Source organism: Oryzias melastigma, linkage group LG2, assembly GCF_002922805.2.
Source record: "Oryzias melastigma strain HK-1 linkage group LG2, ASM292280v2, whole genome shotgun sequence".
In the NCBI taxonomy this organism is placed as follows: Eukaryota; Metazoa; Chordata; class Actinopteri; order Beloniformes; family Adrianichthyidae; genus Oryzias; species Oryzias melastigma.
The window spans coordinates 1835520-1853249 of record NC_050513.1 but is presented as its reverse complement, the minus strand read 5'-3'; the positions used below and the strand labels follow the sequence as shown (position 1 = coordinate 1853249).

General features: G+C 37.9%; 5 protein-coding genes across 5 annotated transcripts; 4 read left to right on the top strand and 1 right to left on the bottom strand.

The window, feature by feature from the left end:
* Positions 1 to 6064: 6064 nt before the first annotated feature.
* On the top strand, positions 6065 to 7154 carry LOC112142913 (claudin-4). The gene has a single exon (XM_024266591.2). It carries the CDS (start codon positions 6190 to 6192, stop codon positions 6844 to 6846), a length of 657 nt encoding a protein of 218 aa, XP_024122359.1. The 5' UTR covers positions 6065 to 6189; the 3' UTR covers positions 6847 to 7154.
* A 374-nt stretch (positions 7155 to 7528) lies between these two features.
* LOC112142910 (claudin-4) lies at positions 7529 to 9455 on the top strand. The gene is made up of 2 exons (XM_024266587.2): positions 7529 to 7916; positions 7999 to 9455. The coding sequence occupies exon 2, from the start codon at positions 8026 to 8028 to the stop codon at positions 8659 to 8661; it is 636 nt and encodes a 211-aa protein (XP_024122355.1). The 5' UTR covers positions 7529 to 7916; positions 7999 to 8025; the 3' UTR covers positions 8662 to 9455.
* Positions 9456 to 10403: 948 nt separating this feature from the next.
* zgc:112437 (uncharacterized protein LOC550468 homolog) lies at positions 10404 to 11722 on the bottom strand. Its single transcript, XM_024266589.2, has one exon. The coding sequence runs from the start codon at positions 11339 to 11341 to the stop codon at positions 10709 to 10711; it is 633 nt and encodes a 210-aa protein (XP_024122357.1). The 5' UTR covers positions 11342 to 11722; the 3' UTR covers positions 10404 to 10708.
* A 97-nt stretch (positions 11723 to 11819) lies between these two features.
* On the top strand, positions 11820 to 12533 carry LOC112142909 (claudin-like protein ZF-A89). The gene has a single exon (XM_024266586.2). The coding sequence runs from the start codon at positions 11861 to 11863 to the stop codon at positions 12491 to 12493; it is 633 nt and encodes a 210-aa protein (XP_024122354.1). The 5' UTR covers positions 11820 to 11860; the 3' UTR covers positions 12494 to 12533.
* Positions 12534 to 15521: 2988 nt separating this feature from the next.
* Positions 15522 to 16927, top strand: LOC112142912 (claudin-like protein ZF-A89). The gene has a single exon (XM_024266590.2). The coding sequence runs from the start codon at positions 15886 to 15888 to the stop codon at positions 16441 to 16443; it is 558 nt and encodes a 185-aa protein (XP_024122358.1). The 5' UTR covers positions 15522 to 15885; the 3' UTR covers positions 16444 to 16927.
* Positions 16928 to 17730: the final 803 nt, after the last annotated feature.

Sequence of the window (17730 nt, the reverse complement as noted above, 5' to 3'; positions counted from 1 at the left end):
AAAAAAAAAAGTTTAAGACAACAAATTAGAACCCACTCCTATGAAGATCATGTTTTTTGTGTTTTTATCATATTCTTGTAACATTTTTAAATAAAGAAAATTAAGAATAAAACTGCATTTCTGAGTATTTACTTATTAAAATCCTTATAATTTAGGAGCAGATGGAAAAATGCAGTTTAAAAAGCTTAGTTCTTCTTTTCCTTTTGGCTTTTCCCTTTAGGGATCGCCACACAAACCAGCTTCTTCCATCTAACCCAGTCTTCTGTATCCTCTCTAACACCAGCTACTTCCTATCCATCCTGGTCACTACCAAAATTAACCTCAGTATCTTCCTCTCTGCTTCCTGTTTTCCTCAGTGTCACTGTCTCTATTCCAAACAACAAGGCTGCTCTCACCACAATTTTTTTTTACACTTTTCCTTTCATTGAGCTGAAACTCTTCTATCACACATCACACCTGACACTTTTCTCCACCCATTCCAACCTGCCTGCACTTGCCCCTTCCCTTCTTTTCCACACTCTCCAACTTAAGTAGTTGCTGTAGAATTTACAGTAATTTACTGCAGCTGAATTTTATTTTACAGTAATAAAGCAGTAAGATGAATCACACACAGATACTCTACTGTATTTCATTTTACAGTTATATTACTGTAAAAATAAAATCCAGTAGTGACTGGCAGCCAGCTACCAGTAGTTAGTACAGTAATTGTACTGAGGTTCCTTGTACAATAATATCACTGTATTTTAATTTCTCGTTTATTTACTCTAAAGAAAATATAGTGAAAAAAATGTATTCTGGTTCACTTATGGCAACTTCTCCAGCTGTTTTGAGCAAAGGGCATTTTCACCTCTTTTCTTGACTCGTTTCAACCACTTTTCCAGCTGTTTTTAGCCAATGCCATGTTCCCCCTGAGTGAATTCTTAGATCAATGCAACACCAGACAGAGACATACAATCTTTGAACAGTTTCAAGTCAACTTGAATGAAATGAACAGGTTCACAGAGAGAATATATAACTCACAAAGGTTGAACCTAGGATCTCTAGCAGTGAGGTGATAGTGCTAACCACTGCACCACCATTAAACACAGTTTCAATAATGATTAAATTTTGTTTTGATAGAATTAGTCTTCTTCTCTGCCTTTGACTTTTCTCTCTTCATCTTCTTCATCACCAGAGTCATCCTAAACACCACCATCCTATGCCGTCTGGAAACCCTCTCAGCAACCACTACTTTACAGCCCCTAAAAAATAAATAAAAAAAAGCTTGTTGTTCCATACTAGCTACAGTCGGCAGGCCACAAACTCCCGATTCTGATATACTTGTAGACAAGTAGATCCATGTGGGTCTATGTTTATCTCATCTAAACAAGTATTTTTTAAAAAACTTTACAGCTGCATAGTTCAAATATTTCTTGGCATTTTTTTGCATCGCTAATTTTAGGTTGGGGTTGTGAGGGGCTGTAAGCTAGCAGGAGAGTGTAATCAAAGGGATGATGGGAAATGAGTTCAAGTTTACTCAAAGTCAACAGTCCTGCCTGTAACTCAGAGGCAAATTACTGATAAACTATTGCAGCTCAGCAGAAACTACATCCTGGAAAATTATAAAGGTTTTTACATTTGCATAAAAAATACATATTTATAATTAAAAGGCTATTGGGAACACTTTAACAATACATCAAGAGACGATGACGAATATCAGTTTGCAGACCACAAGGATCTTCAAGCTCTAACATGTGTTTTGGGAAGCATTAAGTTCTGTTTTAAATTTAACCAAAACTCTAAACCAAAAAAATTGGCGACAATTTGCTGAAATTTTGCTGATTCAACATCTAATAATATTTTTATGGCACAAAAAATGTTAAAACGCTTATTTTTAATTAAGTAAAATAAACTCAAATAGACTTTTTTATGTAAATGTACTTTTTTTTACTAGTGTAAATAAGGCTTTTAGTGACTAAATAAAAGTATCACATTTGTACATGTGTTGTTTATGTGTAAACACCAGCTTGTGTGCAGGTAAAGGTGCATGCATCTCTAAAAATCCCTTATGTTGGTGTGACAGCTACAAAACTATAATTTAGAAGAAATGTTCACTGAGAGGTTCACAAAGAAAAATATGTTTCTATTTATCATCACTTTTTTTTCTTTCATCTCTGCAGTATCAGGGTTAAAGTCAATGATTATATGGCAGGTGTGTTTGCACGGAAAGCTCTCGTATTTGCAGAGCTGGACAGATGACTTCCTTTGTACTTTCATCTGTTTTAAATGAGAACAAACAAACTGACCTGCGTCTAGATTACATTTTAAACCCAGAGAAACTCTTTAAGCTAAAAGAAAAAAACCACAACACCAGCTGGGCTTAATGTTGTATTTCTTTTTACTGAAACAATGCAAACCTGTTTTCCAGATAAAACATATAAAGAGAAAAATCATAATTGTTTTAAAATTATAGGCTTGATTTAAAAGTTAATTTCTACTTTAAATGTAATTTTAGCATGCAGTGTTTATCGATACTCTTCCTCCACAGATGGGAAGTAAATTTGCTTAGTGAGCCAGGTTTCATCAGATAACCTTTTACAGCAGCGGGTAATTGAGTTTCGCTTTGCTGAAGGGTGATTTATTCTTTGTTGTTCTCTTCTGCGCTTCAGTTTGGGGACTTCCTTCTCTCAGGCTGCAGAGAACACAAACATGCAACACTCTCAGTGCATCACAATGCACACATAGAGGCCTCCCTTTTATGTAACCTGGAGTGGACAGATTTGAGCTTTGATAAAACCAAAAATGACGTAGTAAAATCATGAAACTGCATGTGTGTTCACTTTTGGTGAAAAATCTGACGCATCTGGTGGTACTAGCTAGTTTGCATCAGATGGAATGAGGGGTTTTGATCAAATGTGTGATTCAAAATCTGGTTACTGTGGATTTATTTTTCTAAAGTTTTTTCTTTCTGCTCTTTTTAATAAAGAAAGATTCACTCAAACATATTTTTAGGCGAGCTAAATTCTAGTCAAAGTGTGACTCTGACCATCCCTGAGAACTGGTCAATGGTTTATGTAAAAGTTCCTCATTCAGACCCACCCTCTGTAAAAGTGGACATTAAGTAACTTTATAGTTGTTTTTATACATTTTTAAGCATTTTTACTGTCAGAAGGCTGTGTGTGCGTTGAAATGTGGAAATTCAAATGAGTAGGCGTTTCATGAAATCAACAGAATCCATGACACAGCCCAGAAAAAAAGGAAATGAGTGGAAGGAACGTTGATAAATTAAAAAAAAAAAATTGTTGTTTATCTCAAATGAATCAGGCGGCTTTAACAGAATTTCACAATTTTGGTAACATTCACTCCCTTCCACACCCATTTTCTCAAATGATGGATTCAAAACAGGCAATTTATAATCTTTGTTTTTTTTATAACTTCGGTGTTAAATGTATAGTTTTTAGGGAGCAATCGCAACGGTCACGAGGGATTGGCTACCGTTGAAACTCTCGAGTCCAACGAAAGATAAACAGTGGAGGAGATGAGTTATTGTTTGTAAAATGTGACAGAAACTATTCGCTCTAGTGACTAATGAACATGCTATGTTCAGTGTCAGCAGTGTGCACACAATCCGAATGTTTCATCCATTTCCTCCTCGTCAACACACCTTTCAAGAGTATTTCCAGCCCTTTTTAGGTCATATGACCGTGGTGCTTTCAGGCCATAGTCAGTTCCGGTTTAGAAATTGCTTTTAGGGAGATTTTAAACTATGGATTTGAAGGCTACCAGAATGTTTATGGATATGGAAGCTTGTTAAATATTTTACAGTTGTGATAAGCTTTAAAGATGTTCTGATCCGGTCACGTTATCGGAAAATTGGGCCTGATCACTTGCGATCCGGTTAGTAATAGGATATTTATTATTCTGTGTATTTCAAGCTTGTTACTTTCAAATAAATGCCCTACTAGTTGTCTGCATATCATGAACGGGTCACATTTTAAAGTGCAGCAGTTTGAGCAGGAGGCTAACAAAAACAGTTTTAACAAAACAAGTTTTATTCACAGACTAAAATTCTTTTAATAAACAATTAAAACAGTCATGAACTGTCTCTTGCTTTTTTGTTTTAATGCAAACAATGACCCACAAAGGTCATTTTTCTTTAAAAGACAAAAATATTGAACTTTGTATTTCTTTTTCTCCTGCTGCTGACAGAAAGAGGGCAGTGAGGAGGGAGAAGGGGATTTAAAAAACTCAAATAAATCCATAATCTCTCAAAAACAACCAAAACTAAGAAATAATTTAATATGAGCTATTCATAAGACTAATCATTATCAGTGATAATGGGACAAAATCTTTATTTTTAATTTTTAAAAGAGATACGATCACTTCTGGTAAAAAAATCTTCTGAAAATATACAAGTTTCAGTCACCAAACTTTGTTACATGACTAAATATTAAGATGTCATACTATAACATCACTTTTAAAAGTTTTTAAAAGTTTTTTATGTAAGCATAGATCATAATTGGTAAAAGACTTCTAAAGGAATTAATGCTACAGTTTTTAATCTTTCTCTCAAAGATTCACTATTTTTACAACATATTAGTGTTATTTTTTTTTCCCTGTCAAAATGTTAAAAAAAAATAAAAGAAAGACAATAAAGTAAAAATAGGTACCAACTTGGATCACTTTACAACATTTCACTTAAAAAAAAAATTATATATTTATAAAAGTATCAGATCGGATTTTGGTATCAGTGTCAATGAATTCTGTCATATCTCTGGCTCTTTTTTTTATTTTCCGACTGTAAATAGTCAGAAAAAGCTCTGTGAAACTAAGAACGCCAGATGAAACTACCTATCACTTCCTGTTTGTGGATTCCCTGCATTTCTTTTAGGTGTGTACTCCATCTAAGACACAAACATGCAGCAAGAATGCTGTAAAAGCGGGAGCTGCTGCCCCCTGTTGGTCAGAATGAGGAAGACGGAGCAACCAAGCCTTAGATTTCAGTGTTTCTCAAACATGTCAACATCTTAAAGTGGCTAATAAACAGTCGGAACAAGGGTATTTGTTCCCCACCCTGTCTCACTTCAAATAAAGCTCGAGGTTTTCTTCTGAGAACAAGAGTCCAGTCAGGTCTTTGATACAATCAGTCCTCAGTCTGTTTCACAGAGCGCCTCTGGCATTTCAGATCTCCCTCTCTACACTTCAAATACTCTTTCATCTTCTTCCAAAAAGTAGAAACTTAAATAATTTTCCTGATTCTTTTAATGTTCAAGCCCCTCGTTTGAGGCCGTGTTTCTGGTGTCATGAAGTTTTTAGTCAAAGCATTTCTTTGCTATTTGCATTCATATCAGCTTTTTTTGTCACTCCTCCCACTTTACCTGGCTGTTCTGCTCAGATTTCTATCTTAAAACTTTTGGCACAACACGAGCAAACAAAAAAATCACATTCAAATTATCTTTTAAAACAACATTAATATTCATTTTTAAAAAAGTAATTTGTTTAATACAGTTATTTTAGAAGATTTCCCTTATTGTCACTAAAATTTCTTGTGAAAAAAGAGAATATTTACATTCAGAGACCAAAAAGTTTGCTGTGGGAGGTGTCAGTTCTTAAAAATAAAAGATTTAAGTAAAAAACATTAAAAAAAAGTTAATTTATTTAATTAAAAATATATAATTTATTATTGATTTTTGCTGATTACATCGGGGGTTTAAGCCACAATGGCATTTTTCAGAGCAATTTTAATAATTCGACTCATTTTCAATCTAAATTTTCATATTTTTAATAATTTTTATTGCTGCTTTAAGTTGTCTAAATGTGAATTTTAGGACAAATTATTTTAAAAAACACCTGAGAAACAAGGCTGTGGAAAATTACCTTGACTTTAGCATGTAAATATTTTATTGTTGTTTGCAAACACAACAACAAACTGCTTCTTCAGTAGTTGTGTGACTCACTGGAGGAGTTGGATGACAGAATTGGGGGTGGACTTGTCTATGAACTAATGGGGAAAGGTTACAACTTTTCCACTGCCCCTCCTTCCTTGGGCTTATGTATACCTGCTCTCCACCCAACTCAGCAAACTGATCTGACAAAGGAACCTGGGAATAACAACTGCATTCTACAGGAAAACAGAGAGAAAGAAGAAAAAGAAGAATTTTTCATTTTTATTTTTTCGATCAAACAAAAGCAACAAACCATCAACCGACAATGGTTTCTGCCGGTTTCCAGATTTTGGGTTCTGCTTTGGGGATCCTGGGCTGGATTGGTGCCATCCTCACATGCGCCCTTCCCATGTGGAGGGTTACGGCTTTTATTGGCAGCACCATTGTGACGGCGCAGACCACCTGGGAGGGAATCTGGATGAACTGTGTGGTCCAGAGCACGGGTCAGATGCAGTGTAAGGTCTATGACTCCATGCTGGCCCTCAGCTCTGACCTTCAGGGTGCTCGGGCCTTGACTGTCATCTCTATTGTGGTGGGCATCCTGGCTATCCTGCTCTCTGTCGCCGGAGGGAAATGCACCAACTGTGTGGAGGATCAAACATCCAAAGCCAAAGTTGGCATTGGCGCTGGGGTCGTCTTCATCATCGCAGGAATCCTCTGCCTCATTCCAGTCTGCTGGACGGCTCACACCATCATCCGGAATTTCTACAGCCCTCTCTTGTCTGACGGCCAGAAGCACGAGCTGGGCGCAGCGCTGTACATCGGATGGGGAGCGTCCGCTCTGCTGCTGATTGGAGGGGGAATGCTCTGCTCCAACTGCCCCAAAAATGAGGACAACTACACCGCAAAGTACGCCGCTGCCAGATCTGACTACTCAGCTGCTCGATCTGAGACCTCAGCACCTGGGAAAGACTACGTCTGAAGCAAAAGTTACAGATGAACTTTTACCAAATGGATTATGAGTGCTGATATTTAACGTTTGTACTGATTAAAAGCCTCTAGCAAAAACATGAACCACACCCTTTTGAGAAATTCATGTGCAAATGTTAGTTATGTGTTAGAACTGTCATGTGATCATGTCTGTAACAACTATCGATTGATGATAATACTAAAAAATCTTCTTTTCGTTGTCTAGAAACTATGTTTTTGAAAACTTGTCCCTGTAACATTGTGTGGGAGATGTGATTTGCTAAAATTGTTCTGTAAATAAAGATTGATTTACAAAGACAACTACATGTTCACTTTAATTCAAGCAAAACTGTTTTTATCCAACCTATCTTTAATTAAAACTGTATGTTTGTCCATTTAGAAAAACCAAGGAATTTTTTTTGGGCGCATGACCTCAGAGTCATTTAAGGTGTATCTATTATCCCCATTCCTGTTGATCAGGTTTAGGCGCGGCAAAACACAAAGGACAAGATGGAAGCAGGCTTGGCAGGTGATTGTTTCACCTGGAAAACTTGCGACAAACAAGGGTGGAATTCCAGTTAACCATTCTTTACATGTTATGAGGAGAAAAAAAATGCAGAAATCAGACTTTATCTTAAATTTAAACTTTTTCAAACTTTTCTGAGGCTGTTTTGAGTTCAAAGTCTTAAAACAAATTGCACATTTTCTTAAAATATTGCATACATTCTAGAAAAAAAGGACAGAAAAGGTTGAAACAAAGAACAGGTGATAGGTTAGATCTCATTTTTTGGGGACGTTTCAGCTCATTTCTGCTGTTTTTTGCTCATGGTTTGACCTGACCAGTGTGTGGGCGTGTTTGTCTAAAAACAGTCACAAACTGGAGCCATTGTTCCCAGTTTTGAAGCCTTGCTTGCGGTAACAAAGCTCATGTGTTGGGGAACAATGGTGGGGATATCGGATGTCAGGTTTCCCCCTTTGTCTGGATAGACCGAAACTCCACCTTTGAGCCACAGATGGAGGTGGTTAACTGTCCCGCAGAGGAACCTCAGAGCATCAGACCTCCAGGAACACCACCTGCATCAGGTAATCAACCACTAGAATCCTAAAATGTAATGGCAGAATATATTCTCTTTGTGTGATTGGATATTTATTTCTTTCACAAAAGTTGGATCTCGTCTGTTTCGGTGCGACCATGGCTTCTCAAGGTCTCCAGATCTTAGGTGTCTTCCTGGCCCTAACCGGATGGCTGGGTACCATCATCACCTGCGCTCTGCCCATGTGGAGAGTCACTGCTTTTGTCGGGGCAAACATCGTCACGGCCCAGGTGATATGGGAGGGCTTGTGGATGACCTGTGCGGTGCAGAGCACGGGGCAGATGCAGTGTAAAATGTACGACTCCATGCTGGCTCTTCCTCAAGATACACAGGCGGCCAGGGCCATGGTGATCATCTCAGTGGTCGTCGGCGTGTTTGGCACTCTCATGTCCGTCGTCGGGGCCAAGTGCACCAACTGCATGGAGGACGAAGTGTCCAAAGCCAAAGCCTGCATCGTATCTGGAGTGATTTTCATCATAGCGGCTCTGCTGATCCTGATTCCAGTGTCGTGGTCGGCTCACACCATCATCAGGGACTTCTACAACCCGCTGGTGTTTGAAGCTCAGAGGAGGGAGCTTGGTGCCGCACTCTACATTGGCTGGGGCTCTGCCGGTCTTTTGCTGCTGGGAGGGGGCCTGCTCTGCAACAACTGTCCCCCAAAAGACGACAGACCCTTCCTGCCAGCTAAGTTTGCCCTTGGGAGAACCGCTTCGTCAAACGTGGACTACGTGTGAGTCTGTAAGCTTTAGGAGGCGTAACTTCCCCGAAACAAGAAGGCATTTCACTGTACTGCATGTTTAGCTGATTTAGAACAGAATGTGTTTAGTTTTGTACTTTTTATTTTTCAAACTTTTTGTAGAAATGGTTTTTAAGTTTGTTATTAAAAAATAAATATTTTAATAGTGTAAATGAGTGGCGTTCATACATGTTCTGTCTGAGTCTTGTAATCTGATGCAAACCTAGAATTTGACACCTGGTGATTTACTTACAACTGAACTCCCTTGATGACACTAGCACTTAGAAATCTTGAAGTACCCACCTGTTCTTTCAGTTGAGTCATCGTTGATTTTGTTGTTTGATGCTAAATTTTTTCATTTGTAAATCTGAACTCCTGTGTTTAGGATGTGATTTAATGTCTTGAGTAAAAGGGATGTTACAGCCAGCAGCAACAATGAGGTGCAAATGCTTGGATACATGTTGCCAGGGAGCACTTTAATATATGCAAAGAATGGACATTTACACTTTGTCCAGAAAGAGCTTCACCCAAGTCTCGACAGGATAATGTATCCTTTACCACCAAACCCATTCATAGCAGAGGCATTGTTTGAGAAAGCTTTCAAGAGGCTGTGGATTTCCTGGAAAACAAGATCTTTTACATGAGCACGTTATCCTTTTGTGTATTTTTGAAAACAAAAAGTTGATTCAACAGCTTTCTGACATGCTGAAACTCAGATTTAGCTCACTGTGTGAATGCTTTGTAAGTAGTGATTCTCGGCACGTAAAAACTCAATCACACTTTCAGCAATCTTGATATCTTTTATAGTAATTTAAAAAGAATGGCAATGAGCTGTTGTATTAGCATTATGCTAGCTCATTTGGCATTTTTTTAAAGCTAATTTAGAGTTTAGCCTCCATTTTAGCAACAGGTTAACATTTTTGACTAATTTAGGTTAGTGAGGAATTTTAGGCTATTTTGGAGATTAGCTAGTATTTAAGCAACAAGCTAGCTTTTTGGCTAATTTTTCATCTACAAAGGTTTTTTTTTTTTTTTTTGGTTAATTTGGAGTTTAGCTCATATTTAAGCAACACCCAAAATATTTAGGAAAACTGGCACAGATTGAGGATTTTAAAGCAATTTTACTACAAATATTTAAGTAATTTAGGTCAACTTCAGCGCTCTTTGAAAGTTCTGTAACAAAATTTCCAATCTTTTATCAAATTTAACATTTTGCAAATAGCTTCTGCATTTTCAGCAAATCCCTCCAGCAATTAAAGTAAATTGCATCATTTTTGGCAAAAATCTCCAATATCTTCAGAGACTAATTTCTTTCAACCAGCATTATCGCAGGTAATGGAACTTTTTTAGTTATAATAGGGATTATTTTAGGGGTATCACTAGATGCGTGTACTTTTTTGTAATCGCACTTTAGATATAATTTTGGTTAGCTAAAAGGACATCAGAGATTTTCGGTATGATCCATTCAGTTTTTTTTTATTTTTTTTATTTTTTTTTAGAAATACTGGAAATTTAAAGTTCTTTTTTTACTGTTAACATATTAACAGCTTGTTTTAGTGTGGTGTTTTTACAGAAAAATTACCATTACCATTTAAGGAAAAAAATATAGATATATCAGTAAGCAGAATAAATCAAGACAAATTGTTGTTTTTTTTTTTTTTTTTTTTTTTAACTATGTGGGTCATAGTTTTAGTCTGTGCCTGAAAATAGAAGAAAAATAACAAAAATGGTAATTGGTAATCATGTTAAAAAACTTTTATTATATCCTTTCAAATAAAAAAAGCAATATGTAAATAAGTTCTTCACATAACCAAGTGCCTATGTTGCAAATGAAAAATAAAAAAAACACCAAATTAAAGCATTTCTTGTCTGTAAAAGTTTAAAAGCAAAGCCTGCATGAAGATTTAGTGTATTAGTCCCACATGTTTCACAGACAGCCGTGGTGCTGAAGTAAAAAAAATTTAGTCACTATGCAAATAAAAGCTTGATAAGAGACAGCCTTCTGCTGCATCCTCTTCAGGTTTGGATGACGCAGCACAACAGTTTCAGACAAACTCCTTTGCAGGTGTTGTGGATTTGGGAGGGGAGTACCTGGGGCCACTGTAGCGTCCTTCTCCTGATGGGCACTGACAGCACAGAAGACCACCACCGACCAGTAACAGTCCTGCTGCTCCCCAGCCCATGTACAGGCAGGAACCCAGCTCTCTCCTCTGAGCATCTTGGATCATGGGGTTGTAGAAGTCCTTAATGATGGTGTTGGCAGGCAGGGATACGGTGATGAGACACAAAGCCCCGCTCAGAAGGAAGAAAACACCAGCAGACACAGCAACCCTGGCTTTGGCTGTTTCGTCCTCGATGCAGGTGGTGCATTTCCCTCCAACCACTGACAGCAGCAGGCCGAAGAGAGACAAGAGGATGGCGATGACCACCATGGCCCGAGCAGCCTGGAGATCCGGCGGCAGCGACAGCAGGGAGTCGTACACCTTGCACTGCATCTGGCCCGTGCTTTGCACCACACAGGACATCCACAATCCTTCCCAGATTGTCTGAGCCACCACGATGTTGTTCCCGATGAAAGCGGACACTTTCCACATGGGCAGCATGCAGATGAATATGTTTCCCAGCCATCCAAAGACTGCCAGTGCAACACCTAAAATCTGCAAGCCTAAAGATGCCATGGTTCCCTTTTGCCTTTTCGTGTACTAGTTTTTCTCTTTGTGCTTGCCTGCTGAATAAGAGTCCTCTTTCTGCTGGCCGATATTTAAACAGCCTCTTTGGGTGGGCTGTAGCTCCCCTTGTCACATGTTCACATCCATCATGCTGCCTTTGAGTTCAGAGGAATGTCCCAAAGAGGCCCACGGGTCCTCCAGAAAGTTAAAAAAGAAGATTCAACTGTGTTGTTTAGGCAAAAATGTTAGGTTTTTGAATTAAAAAGTGATTTTTAAGTCTAATAAAAATCCAGAGCAGACAACTTCAGTAAAGTATAAAGAGAAAAGAAAATTGCAGAAAGCTTTACAGAACAAATGAGAAAACGGGAGATGTTAATTCAGCAGACCTGCAGGGACACATGGATAATTAGTGCAGGTGAGAAGACTCAGCCTGATTGCATTCTGGGAATTCTCCTGTCCACTTTAACATATAAAAGCTGCACAAGAAACAGCAGCTCTTCAGCTCATTTCAACTTGAAAGACAGAAACATGGCTTCCTTTGGGCTCCAGGTCTTTGGCATCTTCTTGGCCACAGTTGGCTTCATCGGGGACATCCTTGTTTGTGCCCTGCCCATGTGGAGAGTGTCTGCTTTCATTGGAAGCAACATTGTCACCGCTCAAATCTTCTGGGAGGGCCTGTGGATGAACTGTGTGAAGCAGAGCACTGGACAGATGCAGTGCAAGGTGTACGACTCCATGCTGGCTCTGCCTCAAGACCTCCAAGCTGCACGAGCCCTGGTCGTCATCTCCGTCCTCATCGCCTTCCTGGGGATCCTCCTTTCAGTCGCCGGGGGCAAGTGCACGAACTGCATTGAAGATGATGCAGCTAAGAGTAAGGTGGCCATCGCGTCTGGCGTGTTCTTCATCGTCGGTGGCATCCTCTGCCTCATCCCTGTGTCCTGGTCCGCTAACGAGGTCATCAGGAACTTCTACAGTCCCCTCATGACTGACCCACAGAAAAAGGAGCTTGGTGCGGCGCTGTTCATCGGCTGGGGAGCATCCGGACTCCTGATCATTGGTGGGGCGCTGCTGTGCTGCCAGTGCCGCCGACAAAAGGACAGCCGCTATTCTGTGAAGTACTCTGCCCCACGCTCGGCAGCCAGCACAGGAGCTTATGTGTAGACTCTGGACAATCCTTGAACTATGATTTTAATTTTTTGTTTTTAATAAAAGTAACATTCTTCAAGGCTTTTAAAATGACTATCTTGTATATTCCATTTTGGGGAAAAAAGGGAAGGCAGCCATTTTGACAAAGTGGGTTCTACGGGGTTAAACAAAGTTACAACTTTGAAGCACAAAGTACTTTAATGCTGTACACGGGTTTCTCAGGACAACTTGCTGAAAAGGCATCAACTATTTGAACCCACTGGTACCTTTACAACTGGTTCACATTATTTCAGTAAACACATCTCTTGATAAACAGGTTCCATCAGGAAATGTTCTCAATGTGAAATAGTTCTCTGGAAATGCCTTGTGGGTTAAGAGCAGATCCAAAAATTCTTGACAACTAGTTTTAACTCTGCAAAGTCTTGTGCTTCTGGGCAAACATTTGCTCGGGGAAAATGGGTTTTAAACTGCACTAATTTCAGCAGTTGAGTTAAAAGGTTTTGAATAAGTTGACACACCAATTCATGAGCATTTCTAAACTTTAGATTTTGTTTAGCTGTCAAACACCTTGTCAGTTTAGTGGACAGAAAACAAACTCTCAAGAAAATACTGAAGTGTAAAATCATCTGAACATGTTGGAAGTGGATGTTTCAGTTTTTGTCAACAAAAAATAACATGTTTTACCATACGAGGAGCATGACGCATGGTGGCTATCGTGTCGAGGTGCATTCAAGTCCCACTCCAATCATCTTGTTGGATTATTTTCAAAGTCTTCCTGGTAGTCTTTTATGATTATGCCATTTTTAGCCAAAAAAACGTTTCCTTGGACATAGTTTCTGCAGAGCAGCAGTGGTTCATTAGATATTAGCTTCTGAGTTGTGGGTGGGACTGTTGACTCAGAGCAAGCCCACCCGCTATTCCCCTCCCTGTTCCCAAGAGCTTGTGGCCTGCCCAGCATATTTCAAATGTCAAATTATTTTGAAAGGAATTTTTTTTTTTTGTTCCTGATTTGGAACGATTTGAACAATTTCCAGAAATGCAGTTTTAAGATCTATTTCCTTAATATATGTTCTTCATCATCAGATACATGCAACAAAAATAACACAAAACTCCAATAATTTTCATTGGTTTGGGTTTTTCAGAATCAAAGGAATAAAATACAATAATTAAATCAATACAATAGAAGTATAAATATGAATATATACTGTATTTCATAACATTTGAGATGCTTAAGAAGCAGATGGTAAATACTATTATGAATATTGGACATGATCAGATTTAAGATGGATCTGGGCATGTTTGCCTCTCCGAATGAGTCTATGTAAAGAGACACTGATGAAAATTGTCTTTTACTGTTATTCACCTTTTTGTTGCAATATTGCAATATATAGAAAATTGAGATTACAGTTTTGTTTCTAAATATTTCTTTATTCAAATTGCAGTAAATCAGGAGAAAAAAATGCTTTTTTTCTTGCTGTTGAACTTTCCTGCTCATGTTTACAGATGATTCAAGCCTTCTGATGAGCAACCCACATTTGATTCTCTGATAAATTAAGCAAATGGAGAAATATCTAATATTTCCGAGTGGTTTCAATCAATCCAACTTTCTTTAATTGTACGAAAGATAGATTTAATGATTTTTCATAATAAAATGGAAGCATTTAATTTAGTTAATCAAAAACTTAGTATAAATCAGACTTTTATGAACCAAGTTACTCCAAAAAAAGTTCTTGGGAGTGATTCAAATTTATTTTAGAAAAATTATACTCAGAATATTGGTAAAAAATTTATGAAAGCATTTGGTATTTTGAACAAAATTTGTTCTTCTATAGCTGTACTACATTTTAATTTATCCACACATTCTTTACTGTAATATAATTTAGGGTAATGCAAGTATAGCAGATCTGAATAAGATATTATTATTACAAAAAAGATGATTACATATCATCAGGTTTTTATGACTTTCTCCATCAGCTCCTTCATTCAAAAAATGTTACAATAAACTTGTAATTTAAAACATAAAAAGTGTTACCACAATAATGACCAAACTAGTCATCAATTATCATGATACAGCAAGTTACACATTTAGTTTTTTACTCCAAATATGCCAAGTTATGTAATTTAAATACAAAGACTTATGTTGCCTGATATTATATATGATGCAAGAAAAACAATAAAACTACTGATTTAGGGTTACGTGACCTTAAATCCCTGCTGTTTCAAACTTGATACACAATTCTCAAATTTTCTTTACTAAAATATAGTTTATAACATTTTATTTTTTGCAGTAACTGTTCTTTTTTACTTTTCAGTACAAATTATAATTTAGCAAAGTTCTTCTTCAAAAACGAGTCCAACTCCTGAAACATGGCAGCCCTGTAGTGTGACTTGAAGGCCCTCTAATGAGTGAATTACTGCCCCCTGTTGGATTATCTGTACACTGCATGTATCTGATAGTATACATCGGGTTTTTCAGGGTAAAAAACAATCACACTGCTCTTGTTAAGGGCTGAAAATATGATACATTTGGCGTCATAGGAATAACTGCTTCTGTTGCATGATTTTGTTTTGGGGGAGTTGGTTAAAGAAGACCAGAGAGTAAGGTCTTCACACTCTCTCCTGCACAGACATATTTCATATATTTGTCATTGCAACCTATATGATTGTACTTTATGTATGTGCAATTGAAGAAAAGAAAACAAAATTGGAAAAAGCTTGTCGTAGTTATGTAAAATCTACAACTTGTGAGCCACAAGCTCCCTACTCCGCCCCCTTCTGATGCATCCACTGAAGAAGAAGATTAGACCCTTCGTTTTTCTCATCCGAGTTGGTATCTGGCTCAAAACTGTACTCTAGCTCTATTTTTGTAGCACTGATAGGGTTAGGTTGGGAGCGTAAAGGCCTGTAAACTAAACATGTAGAATTGATGGAAACTGTGGGCAGACTTATGCAACAGTCCCGCCCACAACTCAGAGGTGAATTTATAACTAACTACTGTTGCTCTGCAGAAACTATGTCCAAGAAAATGACCCGGGTCATAATCATAATTAAAAGACCGCTGGGAACACTTTTACAAAAGATGATGGGCGTGGGTCTTTAAGAACTAAAGCTGTTTTTGTTCACACTGTTCCTGCTTGCACCTGCTTTAGTAATCTTTTTCTTCATCCTTTCCAGTCAGGTTGAACAGGAATCAAGACAAACAGGAAACCTGACCCACAAACTAGCAGCCTCCTCCCAGCATCTCCTCCCACACCTTTCTCTGCAGAAACACAACCAGAAGCATTCACAGCTGAACACAAGTTTGCGGTGAAAATAATGTTTTGGACAACAACAGGTTCACTTTCTTGCTTTTTTCCCCTCTTTTTGGAAGAGTCGTGAACTGTGCTTTTGGATTGTGTCTTGACAACATGCAGACTCACATTGTTGCCGTTTTTTTGGTCATCGTCGGCTTCCTGGGAACCATCCTGATCTGTGCGCTGCCTATGTGGAAGGTGACACCTTTCGTTGGGGCAAACATCATCACCGCCCAGATCTATTGGGAAGGTTTGTGGATGAACTGCGTACTGGAGAGCACCGGCCACATGCAGTGTAAGGCCTACGACTCCATTCTTGCTTTGCCGCAGTACCTGCAGGGCTGCAGGGCTCTGGTCTGCGCCTCCATTGGGGTCAGCGTCTTGGCCATCGGCCTCACTGTGGTCGGAGGCCGCTTGACGAACTTCTTCGACTATGACAGACGGACCAAAACTAACATTGGCGTGGCTGGAGGTGCGGTTTTCATAGTGGCGGGGATTCTGTGCATCATTCCAGTCAGCTGGGCGGCGTCCATCATCATCACAGGGTTTTACAGCCCTACAGCCATCGATGCCATGAGGGGAGAGCTTGGAGCTTCAATATATGTCGGCTGGGTGTCAGGAGCTCTGCTTGTCATTGGAGGAGGGATACTCTGTGGCACCTACAGATGCTGAGGATGAAGACAGCGCCCCCTTTCTGCACCATGCTGTAACAACAGCGCGTTTAATGTGTGTCTGTGACACACGACTGTAGCTAAACTTTGTCATTTATTTCAATGATTTTTTTTGCACTCTTTTTTTACACTTTATTTGTCAATGTGACATGAATAAATAAATGAAGGATAATTAATAAGGAAAATAATAGTCAAGTTATTACACCACCCACTTTTTCTTTATTAAAAATGTTAGTTTTATGGAGATTCTTCAAAGTTACATTATTTTTTTAAGCCGTAGAACCACTTTTTTGTTTTATATTTCTAGTTTTTGTTGTACTGAGGCAGTTGTGAAAATTTCTGCTGATAAATATTAAATAATGCTAGTAAAAATGTATAATTAGTACTGAATTATGTTCTAAAAACTGACAAACTTTTGTATAAAATGAAATGCATTCGTTTAAAAAAACATTTTTATGATGCTCTGTTATTGGGTTTTTGTTTTAAGAAATCAATAAATCATCAATGTACACTTTTTTTTCAAATGTTTGTGTTGCTCTTTTTTAATTTATAAACATTTAAAGGATATGTTAATGAAGGTCTGATTCATCCAGGATGACGTCTTGAAGTTGAGTCATGGTATCTGGATCAGTCTGATTTAAAAGACATATTTAAAGGTTGAGAAACAGAAACATTTGAGTGAAACGGAAATCACATTCTAGGGCTGTTGGATCTGTGATCAATTAAAAAGGGGCGGAGCTATGAGGAGGGCAGGGGGAGGGAGCTGCAGCCCCCATTTTTAAGCAAATATTAGTCTCATTATTAACAAAAATTAAGAAATCATCAATACAAGCTTCTTTAAAGATTGCAAAAATAACAAAAGCAATATTTTTAGATAAAACTGTAAAAAAAAAGGGGATATAATTTCAAAATTTCTGGTTCAAAACCTTTTAAAAGATAGTTTAACTAACTTATTTGACCACTTTTGTTGTGTTAATTTACTTTTCTATGGTTTTCATAAATAATAACATAACAAACGTTAAAATTAACATAAAGTTGACATCAAAATGTGTCCAAAAAAACAATAATATAAAAATATTTAAAAATATAAATTCTGCTTCCATAACAAAATGACTCATTTACCAACAATTTATTTTTCAGAGTTTAAAAAAATGTCTTTACAAGCATCCGAAAAGTAAAAACACAACATTTCCTAATAAAATTCATTTAATTTTCAAGAATTTTATGAAATCTTTGTGTAATGGGGTTTTACTCGTCTCACACTTCTGAGAAAACCAAAGGTGTGCTC

What these genes read in the sequence shown, in the direction of transcription:
- LOC112142913 (XM_024266591.2), top strand. Translation starts at nt 6,190, where the DNA reads ATGGTTTCTGCCGGTTTCCAGATTTTGGGTTCTGCTTTGGGGATCCTG.
- LOC112142910 (XM_024266587.2), top strand. Translation starts at nt 8,026, where the DNA reads ATGGCTTCTCAAGGTCTCCAGATCTTAGGTGTCTTCCTGGCCCTAACC.
- zgc:112437 (XM_024266589.2), bottom strand. Translation starts at nt 11,341, where the DNA reads ATGGCATCTTTAGGCTTGCAGATTTTAGGTGTTGCACTGGCAGTCTTT.
- LOC112142909 (XM_024266586.2), top strand. Translation starts at nt 11,861, where the DNA reads ATGGCTTCCTTTGGGCTCCAGGTCTTTGGCATCTTCTTGGCCACAGTT.
- LOC112142912 (XM_024266590.2), top strand. Translation starts at nt 15,886, where the DNA reads ATGCAGACTCACATTGTTGCCGTTTTTTTGGTCATCGTCGGCTTCCTG.